The following is a 17,199-nucleotide window of genomic DNA, read 5'->3' as shown; positions in this document are numbered from 1 at the left end:
AGGGAGAAAGTTTCACGAAAAATATACTATGTGCTTTCATTTTTAACTTTTTGATCAGCACAACTCTGCTAGTGCAATCAAAACACTACCAGCAACCTCTTCCCAAGAGAACCACTAAAATCCAACACTTCCTGATGAGGTTCTGCACTTCTGCTTGACATTTTTGTTGGTGAAGCGAGGAAAAACTTGTGAAGGCCACAGATGCATCATTTTGTGAGTTTGAAAGTTAAATGCTTGCAAAATAAGTTTAGGTGGGAAGGTGAGTGTCAAAAGTTCATCTGCCATAGAGCCTTTTTTTATAATGGTGGTGTCCGGACAACTAGCATGCACCTTGACTATCACACCAGTATTTGCTACCTCCCACTAGCACATGTACCGGATAACTCTGCCTATCAAGGGTTAGGTAAATGGGAAAAAATCACCTAGTGTTTTCATCGCTCATAGTGCCTTTTGATTCTTTTAAGAAAGTCTCTACTGTGTCATTTCACTTCCATTTATCCAAGGCACCAATCATGTTGTTGCACTCTTTGCATGTCTCGATGCGATGTGTTTTCCCATCCTTTACACTTACATAGGGAAGTAAATCAAAGTCAGAAGAAGAAAAAATCAGAAGTCAGAAAATCAAATAATTCCATAACTTCCTTAAAGATCAATTATTATTGACTAAATTCCACAAATGGGAGGAACATAGAAAGAAGGATCAGATACAACAATGTTGTGCACACCTAGTGCTTACATGGTTTTTCGATACTGAGCTTTTGAGCCTTCTGCATTATGATGGGCAGCCTTTCACTAATAATGCTTGGATCACTATACGCAGCACAATCAGAAGGATATCCTTTCTGCAAAAATTAAGAAGATTTGTAAAGGAATTCCAAAAAACAAACTAAAAGTAAGTTAAAGTAAATACGATCTAACACCAGACCAGACTAATCCTTACATTCCCAATATAGGAAGTGCTAACTAGATACAAATTTTGGAATCTTTTCAGCCAGCATTTTGTTATGCCTTTCAAAGTGAAGAATCTGTTTACTGCTTGAGGCAATTGTAGGACCAGGAAATAAGGAAGGATCTTCTGGAATACAGTTATCATGTGTGTTGGGTTTTGTGGTGCAGAAGAAATTCCAGATGTTTTGAACTTTGAAGGGAAAGCTGTTTCCATACAGCAGCTAAAAATTAAAATACAAATAACTTCGGTTTTTGGTGCAATATACAGGATGTGAAGGATGGCAAAACTTGTTTACTTGATCAATTTTATTTTTTTTGAAGGACAGAACAGCATGTTAGATTTTATTGACTCATTGCAGGAATAGGAATTTGTATAGGAAAGAACCCTTCTTTTTGTTTTTCGATAGGGGTTCTCAGTGATTTCGTAGCAGCACTATCTTAGTGCATTGCTGTTTATATTTATAATATCTTTAGTTACCATTTATTAAAAAAAAATAGATGCACAGTGAACGTCCAAAGTAATGAATTTTCTGAAAACAGGTATACAAGAAGAAAGATCTGCTTCATCTTCACTTAATTAGACCAACTAAAGTGAACTCTCTCAAAATCCTTACCATTGAAGTCATATATAGAGAGAATGTAATGCCATGTAAATAGTGCAGGCATTAGTTTCAAGGAATTTTTACATTCATTTGTCAAGGTTATTTTGAGATTTTGGTCAAAGGAAGCCCAACTACTTTTATTTGACTTTTCCTATCTTATTTCTTTCTATTTGCCTATGTGCACTTGACCATAGGGCATCTATTATAGCGGTTTGGCCGTCTCTAGACGTATAATTGAGTCCTAGTAAAATTGATCTTACAGTTGTCTAGTTACAACTTAGTACCCTGATATTCTAAGGCAACAAGAGGTTTTAATCTTCAAGACTTGTGCTTCTTGTTATTAGTTGTAATTGAGACATGAATTGTACTGGTCTGGTTATGAAGAAGATTATGATTTGAAAATGTGGGGTGTATAGATAGATTTCAACCCATAAGAGGGTGAAGAGGACTGCCCACCTTCCCACCCCTTTTCTCCCACTTGCTTTTCTCTTTCTTTGTTTCCTGCGTTTCTTGTCACTGCATTAGGATCTGGTTTCTTCATCTCACTACAGAAGCAATCTTATTCCAAATCCTATTCTGTTCATTATGAAAATCCTCCCTGAAGCCTGTCAACTATTCTGCTTTAAGTAACTAATTTCTGCACCACAGTTTCCTGTATCAGTGCTGCATCAACAACCCTTTAGGGATTGTGAAACATACCAATCAGTCTATAAAAGGAGTAGATGAATGACTTCTCCCTAAAAACACAAAGATAAAGTAACATCGAGATTGCCTGCTCAAACAGTGAATAAAATGGTCTCTACTATGCTAAACAACTTATAATGTCTATGTTATAGAACATATTAGGGAGGCACCAGAAGTGACAGACAACGCAGATAGCAAAAACAACAACTTTGAAATCAAGAACAAATGTTAGCAACTGTGGAAATCTAGGGTCATCATCATAGACAGATCAATAGGTCTATATAGAAGCGGGAGGGGTGGGGAGGTCTCCCTGGTACTATTCTTTATCTTTTTTATAAGTAGGTCTCCCTGGTACATGTATGGAGATGATATTGAACTTACAGAAGACAAGGCTTGAAATGTGGCTTCTCTCCAGCAGCTTTCTCGAAGAATAACTGATTTCATATGCCTCTCAAATAAACAATGTAAACGGGTGTCTCTTAGCCTCATAAGCACTCCATCAACTCTAAGCTGTGTAATGCATTCAACCATAAGTAAAAGAGATTAAGAAACAATAACTCGGGCGCAACAAATTGTTTATGTAGAAAATTTTCCAACAGAGCTACTCACCCAGAAACGCAACAATAAGAACCAACCACTTGGCATGACCCTCTAGAAATACACAGAAGCCGTTCATCAGTGAATTGGAAGTCGGACAAATTGATATGACTTAATAAGAACCAGAATAACATTACCACTTTCACGGTTAATAGTGAGATTCCATTATCAGCAAGTTCATCCTCATATAAGATGATCTGTTGAATGAAAAAATGAAATCAACTTGGGTGCTAGAAAGGTAACACAGGTAGAAAATGGATAACATTACTCAGTTAAATGACCCTGAAATCATCAAATTCTGATTCACCAACCTCATCATAAAAGAGAATAGGTTCTTTTGATGCCAGTGCAACCAAATCAATTTTGTCAATGCAATCCTCCCAATGAAGACTACAGCTGCTTTCATTCGATAACCCTCTTACACACTATTATACAAAAGTAACAAGAATAGTTCAAAAAACACTTGAGTTTGACAGCAAAGGATCAATAACTAAAGGAAAAGATAGAAGAAGGGATATAAATAAAAATGTTCCCATTCAAATAAATTATTTTTCCAAGTGATCAGCGATTATTGCTAAGGTGTAACTCAAAATGCAACATTTGAGTCACTGACCGGAGGATAAGGACAAAATAACTGATGAAACAGCCTGACCAAGGTAGCAAGCATTAAACCAGCTGGAATATTAACTTTAACAATCTAGAAAGTGTGAGTGAATAATAAAATGTCTACAAACTTTAATAAGTATTACTCCAATGATATAAGATTCAGACCTCGGCATTCCTTTCGACAGTTTCACTTCCATTGTAAGGTGTGGTGAATGTATAGTCATAGTCAAGCACCACCTGTTGCAAAGGTTTACTGCAAACACACATAAATAAAATTAGAGATACAGAGAGAGAGAGAGTCAGGAAAAGAAAAGAAAGGCAATGAAGAAAGCCTTCTGTCAGACGACTTCCACTATGGATATCAAAATCCATTTCTGAAGGGAAAAGTAAGAAATGAATACCAAGTAAAAGGCATGATCTGCTTTAAAGCATATGAGCTCTAGAATGTCTAAGTCCTGTACCAGAATCATCCAATAGTCATCAACATTCATTCAGGTCAGCAGCTAAAGTAAAAGATCACCATCATCCATGACATTTTTTTTGGTAATCCAATGTTGTAAGAAATTGGACATGCTCCTAGATCTTGTTATTAGAAGTTACTGACATTCTAGGAGAAAAGAATGAAGAAAAGCTTTCAAACAGTTGCTGGTTGTTCTTTAAAAAAATTATTTATTTATTTGTATCTGTTTTTTTTTTCTTTTACAGCTTCAGCCTTTCAAATGTACCAAGAACCATTCATGCAACTTGCAAGTACCAAAAATGTACCAAATAAAGCCTTCATACGGTTGTTTTCTTTACATATCTTTTATTAGTGGTTCTTTGGGATATTTGGTCACATACCTGAAAAGTTTCCTCGTTATTTGCCAGTTTAAAAGGTTTTAACTTCTAAAAGAAGCTCCATTTTAACTTACTAAGTGTTGTTTGTTGAGATGGTATTTTTCGCAGAGTCTACTGGTTTAGCTAAAGGCCTGAAAGCTGATCCCAGTCAGATTCAATCTATTTGACTGGCCAAAATTTATGGCTGTGTTGGATGTTTGAAGCTTTTGAGTTAGCAGCATTGCCTGGGAGACAGATTTGCAATTCAGCAGTATACTGAACTCTATCACGGGGTTATAGAAGGGATCAACCTTCCAATTGATGAAAAAGATCTATCACCAAACTGTGGTGCTAGCACCAGCTGACAAAACTAATATAAACTCTACCACCATACACTGGTGCTGGCACCAGCTGACAAAACATCCTCTTTCAGGGAGTAATGCTTCTACGTAATTACTGAAATTAATCGGAAAGATAGTAATACCTTCTGAATTTCCATTTTGCAGCTGCTGGAACTTCAACAGGTGGTAATGCCTCGTGCTTCCAACCAACTAGAGCATCTAATGCATTAAAGTGAATTTTTGTGCCAGTATTCACATGTTTAAGCACCAAAGAATTGTCCCCAAATACCATCTCTGGCAAGTGAGAGGTCTGAAGTTCTTCTTCCCATCTGTATGCATATCAAGCCATTTAGGGAGGAATTAGACCCTTTCAAGATATCAAAGAGATAAGTGTGCTTTCCTAGAAGAGGATATGAATTATTATATGCAAAAACATAAAAGTCCACAAAAAAAATGTCCAATATAGCAAATGCATGGCAATCTTGCTTCATGGGGTTAGGGAGAGTTTAATATTTAGGGATACTTCTTCACAGGTCATATGTCACATGCAGGACGGAAAACGACAAACATTCTCTGAACCAAATTGCACAAGAACCCTCATCAATATGCAGCACTCAACCTAAAATTTGCAGGGATAGCATACACTAAGATGAGAATCATTAAAACCTCAGGCCTGAGTGATGAATCATTGAAATTCAGCATCATGAGGAGTTTCCAGGGCGGTGCAAAAGATTGACGCAATATGAAATTGCATAACAATTCACATCCAAATAGCTGTTGTGGATTAGAACAGTTCAGATTAGAGGAAAATGCTGTAACTCTAATTTTGTAGAAGCAGAAGTCTTATTTCATGTTTCACATCCTAACCATCAAGCCCTACATGCCTACCGTAGCCTTTATGACTTTCTGTTACCGCGTAGTTAATCAATCAACTACGCAGCAATCCAAACAATTTTAAATTGCTTAAACATGAAACAAACAAGTTGCAGCCACGAAAACAAATAAGCGCTTAATTGAATTGTACATATATAAAAGGGTAAAAGAGTACTGTTGAAGCTGAAGAGAAGTGAGAATGGAACGCTTCCGAGACTCAATCTCCCAGCCGTGAATACGGAGTCCACTCCGTCCGTCCGGTAGAGGCTCAGCTCCGGCAGCCTTTAGCTCTCTCTCATCACTCTCCCACTCCATGTTCCGATTGTCCGGCAGAGTACTTTCCCGTTTGGTTTAGAAAATTTTATAAGTAACAGTTTCTCCAAAAAAGGAGAAATTGTGTATCCAAATATAGATGTTCACGAAAATAACAAAGAAGTCAAAATGCAAATATTTCTGAAAATAGTTCTCTGGTTAAAAGCTAACCTGAACACATAATTAGCCCCCCAAAAAAAAAGTAAGGCCAGCTTGAAAAGTCACTTGATAATTGGATTTGAATGCAGTTGAATATAATTACAGGGTTAGACAAAATAATTATTTAATTGGTAGAGAGAATTAGGTATAATTAGAATTGTGAGTAATTCCATGATCACTTTTAAATTTCCTTATTTTAATTAGTTTTGTAATTTATTTTTTCTATTTATTAAAAAACTCTACTTTTAAAATTATTCTGAATATATTTCTCCTTCATTTTGTTTTCTTCTCATTTCTCAACCTTCTCGTCATTCCAGGTAATCACCGATATATTTCTTATTTTCTCTTTTCAACTTAGCTACATTATTATTCTAGTTTTTAAAACTATACCTATATACTGAGTTATATTATTAAAGTAGGATTTCTCTGTTGAAGGAAGTTGGGAATCATTTGGGCATAATAAATACCAACATTACTAATACACCTTATTCATCACTACTTTTATACACCCTACCAAACGAAGTAATGATGTGTTACATTACTACTAACCCTCCCTGGGATATACTGTCGCAAGTACGAGCTGTAAAACAACTCACTAGCAATTCAGCTCTTACCAAATGATACTTGTCGGATTAGACGCTTCACCAAAATGGAGCGCAATTCAACTCAACTGAAATAGGTTCATCTTTACTGACAGTTACACAACGGAAGGACGATGAAAACGAAGTAAATAAGAAGAAAGATACATTTTAATCTGCAATACGTACAACACCATACCATGTCTACTGTACGATTGAGACATAAATGTAAAGCATGATCGAAATTTAAATACCATCTAGTCCCTGCTAGATCCACAGCTTTAATAACTGGTAACTACTAAGAACAAAATTCAGCTCATCTCCCAGACTCTCCATAATGCATATTCACTCAAGTTTAGATTGACGGGAGGACTCCACATGACTCTGTACTGCAAAGTTCCGCCTTCAACTAGCTAACGTTTCAATCTTTAACCATTCACCAATATCAGAAAACTTCCAGGTTAGATTATATTCCATTCCAGAATTTGGCACTTCCACTATTCAGTCTTGTTTCTGCAACCTGCTACTTCTACGGACGTTCTGAGAATTCGGGGTATCAACCTTCACCGTCGGCTTCTTACGAGTCTTACTTTGGGGAGTGTCATCCGGTCCTTGATCTGTTGTATTATCGTTCTGAGAATTTGCGGTACCAACTTTTGCCTTCTGCTTCTTGGAAGTCTTATTGCAGGGAGTGTCATCCGATGTTTGTTCTGTTATATTATCATTCTGAGAATTCACAGTACCAACTTTTGCCTTCTGCTTCTTGGAAGTCTTATTGCGGGGAGTGTCCTCTGATCCTTGATTTGTCGTATAAACTTTTTTAGTTGGTTCACTAGATTTTTTTCCACTGGCTTCCTGTATCAACAAATCTTCTTCACTCTTATCTATTGCATGACCTTTTTCTCCATTAAGACATTGCTTTGGTTGTTCCAATTTCCCAACCCGATTGCAGGAAGCAATGATGCTATTAGATTCAGTTCCAAGTGGTTCTCCAATTATCTGCGATTTGGATGGAGATTCTTTCGACACTTTCTGACTCATAATTGTGTTCCAGTGAGGAGAATGACGATGGCAATGACGAGCATTTTCAAACCATTTACTGACCTGTATATTTAATGAAAAGAATAAACTAACTAAGAAGGGAAAATGGGCAGCCACAAAGCAATAAAGAAGACACAAGTGACAAAAAAGAGGATGCAGCTGAAAGTAACATATGCCAGGGAGAGCTTATTAAAACCTGGTAAGCTGTTAGCCCTAATTCTTTACCCAACTTCTCCTTTGCGTCACGGTCAGGATACTGATTGTCCTTGAAGGATTCGTATAGTCTCTGAAACCCAAAAAAGCATTAAACTGAAGTGAGGAAATGCATGAAAACTAACAAAGGATATTCTTCTAGTAAACTAGAAAATTACATGTCAATCCCAAACTAGTTGGACCTGCCATACGAATCCTATGTAACCATTATGTTCTTTTCAGTCACATTTCATTCAAAAACTAATCAATTTGTCTCTTCAAGCAATTTTTTTTAAAAAAAAAAATACATGATTAGAGAAGCCACAATACCATACAACAGTTTGAAAAAAAAAACTTTCAGAAGGCATCACCATATTAGGCAAGCACAGCTATAAACAAGTCCTCTTCTCTTTTTGGAGGCAGCTAAAGAGTAAATAAGATTTGCTTGAAAGCTAATGAAGTTAGTTTTTCATATCCATTGTACACTATTTCTTCAAGGATGACATAAGTATGATCTCCTCCTACCTTCAATAGGTATTGTTTTTAATTTCATTGGAAAGTAAGATGCCGACCCCACTTGTAGGATTTCACGGGGTATATGTTGTTATTGTTGTTGTTGGAAAGTAAGATATCACTGGAACTATAAACACTGATCAAATTATGTAAACTGTTGGAACCAGGGTAAAGCCCACAAATACCTTGGTGGCGACTTCTCCATGTGCTTTTCTTTTACCACTTGAAGGAGATTCGGAGGTACCCGCGCCTCCAACTTTGAGTTTCTCAGAGATTCCACTATCAGAAGCACGTCCACTCCCTTTTTGTTTCCCACATTGATGCTTGATATCCGCAGGAGTCGAACTAGGAGAAGCCATAGCACCTTTGGCATTTCTCAACTTTCTCACCTTGGGTAAAGGACCATCACCATAATCTTCATCACTAGACTCAGAAGATCCATTTCCATATGTTTCCTTCATACACCAATGAATCCGAGCACATTAATCCAATCAGGTGGAAGGAAAAAGATAAGGAGTCACATTGAAGAACACAAAAGCATACATGATTGATGAATATATGACATGCAGAAACGTACCATTTAAATGAAACAAATCATTTTTCAATATAATAGATCTTAGATTATGTTGATACAATGTAGAAAAATAGTATGTCCCATTGCAGACGAGCTTTCCTCGAATCCTCACATAAAAATAGCAGTTAAGCCTTCACAATTTTAAAATCCATGTTAAGTGCAAGCTTGATATTTCAACTTGGTTGTGCCAGAGTAACTGTCCATCAACTCCACCAGCTGAACCACACATCATATGAAAGTTACAAGCCATGGTTTTGGGAAAAGAATCCCATTCTTTCCAGTAGATGACCTTTATATCACGTGACCAACTCAGGAAGATATCAATCAACGAAGGTTGGCTACTGAGACAGTAAGAACATACCTCAGTAACCTAAACATTAGTCATGCAGCTCTTTAAGAGAAACAACATTCTCTGCTATAATGTTAAGTGCTTGACAGCTTGTACAACTTAAGCACCTATTATAAGAACTTACTCAGATGTTAGAATTCAATTTGAATGTTTTAGATAAGAGCTTATGTTGCTTTTCCCTCAAAACCTTTTTGTACTAAAATTAAGTGACCCAGTTCTTGTATATGCGCCATGTACAATCTGATATTCTAAACTTCAAGCCACAGAAAGTGATTACAATACCCAATCACAAAGAGACAAAATATGACTCCCAACAAAAGGGTGTTGTGTTTTTGTTCCCACTTATCTCCCACTATCCTAGTCCATAGATAATAGGCTCTCATGACAAATTTTATACTGATGAAATCAGGACAAAACCAGAAAATTATGTTAATGTGATTATGTGAATGATCAGTCAATGCTAGAGAAGTTGCATCTAGAAAAAATCGAGGAACTAACCCAAACAGGAACTGAATCTTTGTGCTAAAGAAAAACCGTAGTAATATTGAATATGATAATCTCATAAACGATGACAGAAATAAACTGGTCAAGCAAAACTGGCATGATCAATGGCACAGGAGTTTCCATGTGTTCTTCTAATAAATATGGATATTCTACATGGAGTACACCAGTAAATTTCATACTCCGAATCTAAACAGTTAAGAGATTTTGACCAAGGCAAGAGCATGTCAAGAGGGATGAAAGGTACTAAATTAGTTATATACATAAATATTACTCTAGATAATTAGAAAGCATATATGTTGATATTTATACGAACATAAATAATTATAAATAAAAAATAGAAGCTTACATCGTGCAGCTTTTTGTAGTCCAACCTCTCTATGTGCCTTTTGGCAGAGACAAGAGGGCTATCAGACTGCATAAGATAAGACAACTCATCCTTCAGCGAATTTCCTTTAGCTTTGCCAACTTTAGCTTTTTCCTCTTGGGAAGCAGAGTTTGGCATACTGTTATCTACTGAACTGGAAACCCCTTGTTCATCACCTCGCAACCTATTAGTATCAACTATCAAACTAAAATCCTCAGAGTCGGACGTAAAATCAGAACTTGAACTTTCTGTTTTAACCGGCTCATCCTTATCTGGATCATCAGGATTAAAGTCATCATCTTCCGAGTCTTCAGAAGAAAGCCCCAAGATCTCATCATCTTTAGGAGGGGCTTCTGCCAAGTCTTCAGATGCAGAGTAAAAATCAGATTCATCAGAACTCGACTCATCTTCCAAAACATTTTTTCCTACATCTGGAGTTTCAGGGTTGTAGTCATCATCCTCCGAGTCATCTGATGGAAGACCAGAAATATCATCCAGCTTTTCCCCAGAGGCAGCAGCAGCAGCTTCCTTGGGATATACTTTCTACATATGTTAGAAGAAGACACTTAGGAACAACACTTGAGATCATAACGATCAGAAAAACTAACTGCTGATTATCAGGAAAGAATGATCTAGACAACCTCCCAGCTGTCAGTGACGGAAAGATCTGTTCCTTGAAGATCATTAAGCAAGTCAATGCAGTCTACTTTGCAATCACAGCCAGGACAAAGCCAGCCTTCATCATCAGGTGGAACTGTGAGCATAGCAAGGAACAACAGAACCACGAGAGTAAAGAAGTCATTTGACACTATATAAAACAAAAGCTATCAGAAAAACTATCAAAAGGATAACTGAACATTACTGTCTTCTTTTAACAGAGGTGGCTCCACACACAACTGGTGAAATCCACGCTCACAAGCGCCATCACAGAGAATAATATCATTATCAGCTGGCAGATCCATAGAGCCACACTTCGCACAGAATATCTGCAGAAGAATAAAGATGCCTGAGTAATCCAGTTATCACATCATAGCACCGTGAACACACCTAAAATTATAGCATCCAACAAGCATATCCTACATCTTCACTGTCAATCTCCCCTTCATTGTCAAATAAAGATGCTGGAAGCCTCCCTTCAGCAAGTAATGTATCAAGGCGTTGAAACAAATCTCTTATTTTCAATTTGTAACGAAAAATATGAGTCTTGGCTCGTTGTAGCTCCTTCTCCAGCTTTATCTTTTCTAAGCTGCAAGAGTGTCGACACCATAAAACCCAACAATGACTTTGAAAAGAATGTTCCCAAAATTTTAAAATAAACAGAAAATACAGCAAAAGTGAGCTAACCAAAGAAAAAATAACTACCAGACCTGAATACTTTCTATTATATAATTTTCTAACAGGACAGATAATTTTAGGCTAGGTTAAGCAGGCAACTGCAGTTAATGGTTCAGGTAAAAGAGCAGATAATTTTATAAAAATAAAAACAATGCACTAGGCATATGAACATACATATTCTCCCCGCCTTATGAATGTGACACGACGGGGTAAAAGAGAATCAGCTTATTTAGGCAATAAAAACTAGTAGGTGCTAAACCCATTGCCCTTAGACTATGACAGATGTCAGCAAAGCACAATACAAGTAAGTCTACAGGGTTAGTATGCTTACACCTGCTTCCTCCTAGTAAAGAGCAAGTAATTAGACCATCATATCACAGCAACACTAATAATGCAATACATGAACAGCTTGAAAGTGCCCCTCCCCAACTACTTTTTTTGTTTTTGAATAGTCAGTACCTCCCAGTGTACTTCAAAATCATACATCAACAGAACGATTATGCAAAATTACCAACTAAAAAAATGATGTAATTAGACCATCATATCAAAGCAACACTAATAATGCAATACATGAACAGCTTGAAAGTACCCCTCCCCGACTACTTTTTTTGTTTTTGAATAGTCAGTACCTCCCAGTGTACTTCAAAATCATACATCAACAGAACGATTATGCAAAATTACCAACAAAAAGAAAACATTGATATCCTGCAACGAGCTTTAAGAGCTTTTTTTTCTTTTTTGATAAGGTAAATGATTTTTATTGATATAGGGGAAGGTCAGTATACAGGCATTAACCTATAATAATTTAGAGTAACATCTCTCGGTTCAATGAACTAAAGTAACTATGCCTTTGTTCCATCAATATCAGTCTTTTATACTGTTCACAATTCACAAATAGGAAATATTGATTTAAGCTAAAAGCTGCTATGAGTGGTCAAGTATTTGCAAGTAAAAAAAAACTGTGTACTACAATAAAGCTGCAACAAGTTATAGAAGATTTGCCTTTTCCAACCTTCATTAAGCATTCATCAATTAAAGTCCCACATATTTTACTAAATAACAATTCTGATAGAAGGTAACAAACCTTTGTCCTTTCCAGCCTTCACCGGAGTAAGCTTCAATCAAGGTTTGCTCATATGTTATTCTTTGTAATAAGTACCTCAGATGGCCCCTTATTCTTGTGAATTCATTTACAGCTATATGTTTACTGTGTTTTTTCTTTCTCCTTTTTCTTTTCTTTTCCTCGGTAGCATCATGAGTTACCACAGTATTATTTGCCTCAGAAGCTCCAGACTTCTCCTTCGACTTCGAACGTAGAAGTCTAGTACTGCTAATAGGGGATCCTGAAATAGATTTTCGTTTTCTAGGCTGACCAGGTGTTTTCTCTTGATATTCTGATTGATTAAGATTTTGAACTGCGTTTTCACATGCTTCTCCTGATTGGTCAACACCGAGATTTTCAGACATATTACCTACTGATGCTGTGCGATGGCCCCCACCAGCTGTTCTTGACACCTTTTCAGGTGACACTGACGTGTTTCCAAGAGTTGACATCTCAGATTGATCTTCTAGCTGAGGTCTCGTCTCTTCCTGATTGGCATTACCAAAAATGTCTTCACAAGACAGTTATCCTACATGTAAGTCCTACTATACCTGCTTTTCCACTAGTTTCTTCTCTTCATTTTCATCTTAATGACCTCTGTACTCAAGTTCTAAGTTCCTGCAGAGATGAATATATTCAATGATACAAGATCACTAGAAATTCATTCTCCCAATTCTCACAAAGACCAAGGGGATAAATTTCTTATACTCCAAACTGAAAAATCCAATATTGCTTCTCTGACAAGAACAAAAAGAGAGGCATGAGCACATATTTATCAAATCAAGTTGCAGTTATTAAAAAAAAAAAGGTATACTTAATTGCACCAAATACTTAAATGTGAGAGATAAAAAAAATAGAAATGTTCATCCAATTATGCACTTAAAATAATGAGGATTAATGTTTGATACAATATTAGTTAACATTTCGTTGCTGGCATTTTCTCTAATGTGTACATCATTGTGTCACATACTACAGAAGCACTATGAAATACTTATCTACTTTTGGCTTAACTTCATAAATGCAACTGAGCCAAAGAAGAACAGGGGCTATCTGATCTCCTTTTGAGTACTGAGGATATGAAGCACAAATAGATAAACCCATCTCTCGGCACCTCCATGCTTTCAACTAGTGGGGGGGCAAAAAAATTATCCAAATACACTAGTCCTCCTTCTATAATTTAATATACATAAAGTCCTTGGAATTGGTAGTTAGTCCATAAATTGTCAAATTTAAAAATAAAAATGTGTAACTTATTATTTACTTACCAAAAGACTACTACTCAGGAACAACAATACAATTGGAGATCATTGAGGCCCTGCTTGGCATCCCTAATTTTTTTACTTAATATACTATTTCTTTTGTGCAAAACAAAAGTCCCTAATAGCAAACAGCCATCCAATTCCCCCAGGTACAGGGGAGCAGACACCACTCTCAGCCTGCCCAGTACGAATCGAACCTGCGTTTTGTCCCTTACCAGACCAGGTGCGCAAAAAGACTCGATGAGCAGTGTTTCATCATCTTGATAGCACAAGGGTGCAACATTAGATACGGAAGAAAGAAGATAATAATATTTTCCAGAAAGCTCAAACAATAAAAGAGCATTTTCATGGAATGGCTCCCACATGCCACATGAGACCTGAAAAGAAGCTGTGAACCAAGGGAAAGTAAAATTTGCAAGCTTGACAACTTTTTGTAAAAAAGTTTATTTCATCTATAATCTACTCGAATTGAGCATAGAGCCGCACTGAGTTCCAACGCCCTTTTGGCGGACTGGATGAGTACACTGATCTGGAATACAAAACTAGTAGTTTATTTTTTTGATAATCGTGGTGTCCGGGCCAACTTGAGTGCACCTCGACTAATTTCACGGGATACATGTCACCTTCCACAACAACAGGTACTAAGTAACTCTGTCTACCAAGGCTAGGACGGCTAGAACATACGGGAAGAAATCACCTAGTGTCTAGAATTTGAACATGAGACCTCATGGTTCTCAACCACTTCATTGACCACTAGGGTACACCCTTGGGTGCACACAAACCTATTAGTTTCTGGAAGAAATATTGAGATATGGTAGTTTTCAAGTTGATATAAATGATTTTCCTAGCAGGGACTACAAAAGCATACTTTCCTCAACAGTTTGTCCCAAATAATGTCCACTTCCCTAAATAAAACTAAACAGGATATACCATTAATTAAATGGTAGAAAGGTGGCCCCCTATACTCTTCATAATAGATTTTATTTCTTTATTCATAGAAATTACTACCCATACATCTTCTGAATTATATGATATATAAACTTGCTAACATTCATGTCAATCATCCTGTGAAGTCAAAATAGGACATCAAGACAGAATAAGAATAGAACTCGAAATTGATTACATGTTCAAGAAGTAAAAAGAGGATCATAATTTTAACTTAATGAATGTACACATATTTCCACTAAATTGCATTTCATAGATTTGAAGGGAATAGGAAGCTAGATCATGGTTTATAGTTCTACAAATAAACAATAAAAGAATATCATTGGTTCTTTCTATTTTCTGAAATTTTTGTTTGATAATAGCATAACTGTGAAAGACATATGTATCTATTTTAGTAAGACATTTGTTTTGTAACTTACATCATACTTTGCAGCACTAGAGAGTCATACCCTATAGATTTGAGTGTTCTACAAATCATTTATTCACTTATCTCCTACCCAAAGGGTAAGAAAGTCACTCTTTTTTTCTTTTTCTTGAACCTATTTGCTTATCTATCCAAACCTTTGTCTTTAGAAACAAATCTGTAAAAAAGAGACAGACCAAAGCTTGAGTTGCAATTATACACAATATCCAATAGCCAATTCAGATTTAAAGCTCATCTGACGAAAGGGTGTTCAAGAAAACCCTATGCATCCCTAAAGCTTTTACTTGAGCATTCAAAACTAAATGGACAAGCCAAAATTCAGCCACTGTGAGATTTAAAAAAAAAAAACAAGAAACACAAAAACCAACAGTAGAATATATAAATCAATCTAGTTGCAAATGCATGAATTTAGTGTAATATGGAAAATGTATCAAGTTTCCCCTTTTCTTGTTTCTACCCACATTTAGGCAAACAATGCTTGCAATAGGTTAAAGGAACCTTAAAACACTTTCAAGATTTCAAGATTAACCTTTGTTTGCAGATAAAGATATCTACAGAAAAGAGTTTGAATCAAGATTGCAAGGTTTGTTTTTGGAACTTACATCATACTTTGCAGCACTGGAGAGTCATAACCTATAGATTTGAGTGTTACACAAATTATTTATTCACTTATCTCCTAACCAAAGGGTAAAGGTCTCTTTTCTTTCTTTTTCTTGAACTTATTTGCTTATCTATCCAAACCTTTGTCTTTAGAAACTAATCTGTAAGAAAGAGACGGACCAAAGCTTGAGTTGCAATAATACACCATATCCAACAGCCAATTCAGATTTAAAGCTCATCTGACTAAAGGATGTTCAAGAAAACCCATGCATCCCTAAAGCTTTAACTTGAGCATTCAGAACTAAGTAGACAAGACAAAATTCAGCCCCTTTGAGATTAAAAAAAAGACAAGAAACACTAAAACCAACAGTAGAATAAATAAATAAATAAAATCTAGTTGCAAATGCATGAATTTAGTGTAAAATGGAAAATGTATCAAGTTTCCCCTTTTTCTTGTTTCCACCACATTTAGGCAAATGGGGGTTTGAAAAAGGGAAAACGGAACCTTAAACTACTTTCAAGATTTACCTTTGTTTGCAGATAAAGAAATCGACAGACATTGAGAGTTTGAATCAAGAATCTGGGAAACTAGGGCTTCAAAGTGAATTGTGTATTTTGGGGGAAAGAGTGAGTGAGTGGATGAGAGTATGAAAAGAAGGAAGAATGGCTGGTAGATAATTGGTGTTAACGAGGCTTTCTCTCTAAACCGATGAAAGATGAAAGCTCGTCGGTGCAGTTTTTGGTTCCCTTGAAATGAGGGTGCGGGCGGGGTGGTATTTTTCAAGCAATAGAATAGAATTTAACACTCACTTTGGTTCACTTTTGCCGCGCCGCCATTGTTTCCCTCTATTTCGCCTCACACCCTTGGATCATTCCAGATGTGACGCCTTATTTATGGGCTTAAACTTGATCCAACTCTCTTATATAAAGTTTTGTTCTATTGGGCCCAAACAGAAAATTTTGCATGGCCCAAAGTGCACGAATCACCTCTAGACCAAAAAAGGAAAAAAACTTAAAGGCAGTATTTACATATACTATGTGACAACATTAATGTTATCAATCAATTATTATTGCACATAAAATATTTACCTTAAAAATATATTTTAATACTCTTCCATCCATTTTTACGTGTTCATTATTAAAAACAGTTATCCAATAATATTTATCCAATTTTAAAAGGCAAAGACACAATTTATTTTTTGTGTATATTTTACCCTTAATATTAAATATTATTATATATTTAATACATTTCCCAAAATATTAAATTCACCCATATTATTTACAGGTATTAGAGTATTTCTTAAAATGTTTATTAAGTCAATAGTGAATAACTATTATTAAATAAAATATAAATTTTAGAAATCACATAGTTTTAATGTGAATTCATTAACCACGACACACAACTCATCATCCTGTAGACATATAATTACTAAAATGAATATATTAAGTATTTGTCCATAAATATACTGAATACCTTGTGC

The 17,199-nt window shown here is 36.0% G+C and overlaps 2 protein-coding genes across 3 annotated transcripts; both read right to left on the bottom strand.

The window, feature by feature from the left end:
* Positions 1-590: 590 nt before the first annotated feature.
* On the bottom strand, positions 591-5,810 carry LOC125816495 (TIP41-like protein). Its single transcript, XM_049496107.1, has 8 exons — positions 5,643-5,810; positions 4,738-4,923; positions 3,603-3,690; positions 3,143-3,256; positions 2,969-3,028; positions 2,844-2,885; positions 2,616-2,744; positions 591-842 (listed from the first exon to the last, which is right to left on the bottom strand). Exons 1-8 carry the CDS (start codon positions 5,780-5,782, stop codon positions 726-728), a joined length of 876 nt encoding a protein of 291 aa, XP_049352064.1. The 5' UTR covers positions 5,783-5,810; the 3' UTR covers positions 591-725.
* A 794-nt stretch (positions 5,811-6,604) lies between these two features.
* Positions 6,605-16,578, bottom strand: LOC125815748 (pathogenesis-related homeodomain protein). 2 transcript variants are annotated; one of them, XM_049495297.1, is made up of 9 exons: positions 16,247-16,578; positions 12,473-13,227; positions 11,134-11,299; positions 10,916-11,039; positions 10,695-10,807; positions 10,036-10,596; positions 8,448-8,717; positions 7,754-7,843; positions 6,605-7,620 (listed from the first exon to the last, which is right to left on the bottom strand). In XM_049495297.1, the coding sequence occupies exons 2-9, from the start codon at positions 12,940-12,942 to the stop codon at positions 7,018-7,020; spliced, it is 2,397 nt and encodes a 798-aa protein (XP_049351254.1). In that variant the 5' UTR covers positions 12,943-13,227; positions 16,247-16,578; the 3' UTR covers positions 6,605-7,017. The 2 variants fall into 2 exon arrangements, with proteins under 2 accessions (XP_049351254.1, XP_049351253.1); XM_049495296.1 differs by lacking the exon at positions 16,247-16,578 and adding an exon at positions 15,648-15,669.
* Between the last annotated feature and the right edge of the window lie 621 nt (positions 16,579-17,199).

The sequence above is a fragment of the Solanum verrucosum genome, unplaced genomic scaffold (assembly GCF_900185275.1).
Source record: "Solanum verrucosum unplaced genomic scaffold, falcon-dt-bn FXZP01000261.1, whole genome shotgun sequence".
Lineage (NCBI taxonomy): Eukaryota > Viridiplantae > Streptophyta > Magnoliopsida > Solanales > Solanaceae > Solanum > Solanum verrucosum.
The sequence above is the reverse complement of the archived record's forward strand: the minus strand, read 5'-3'. Positions and strand labels throughout refer to the sequence as shown.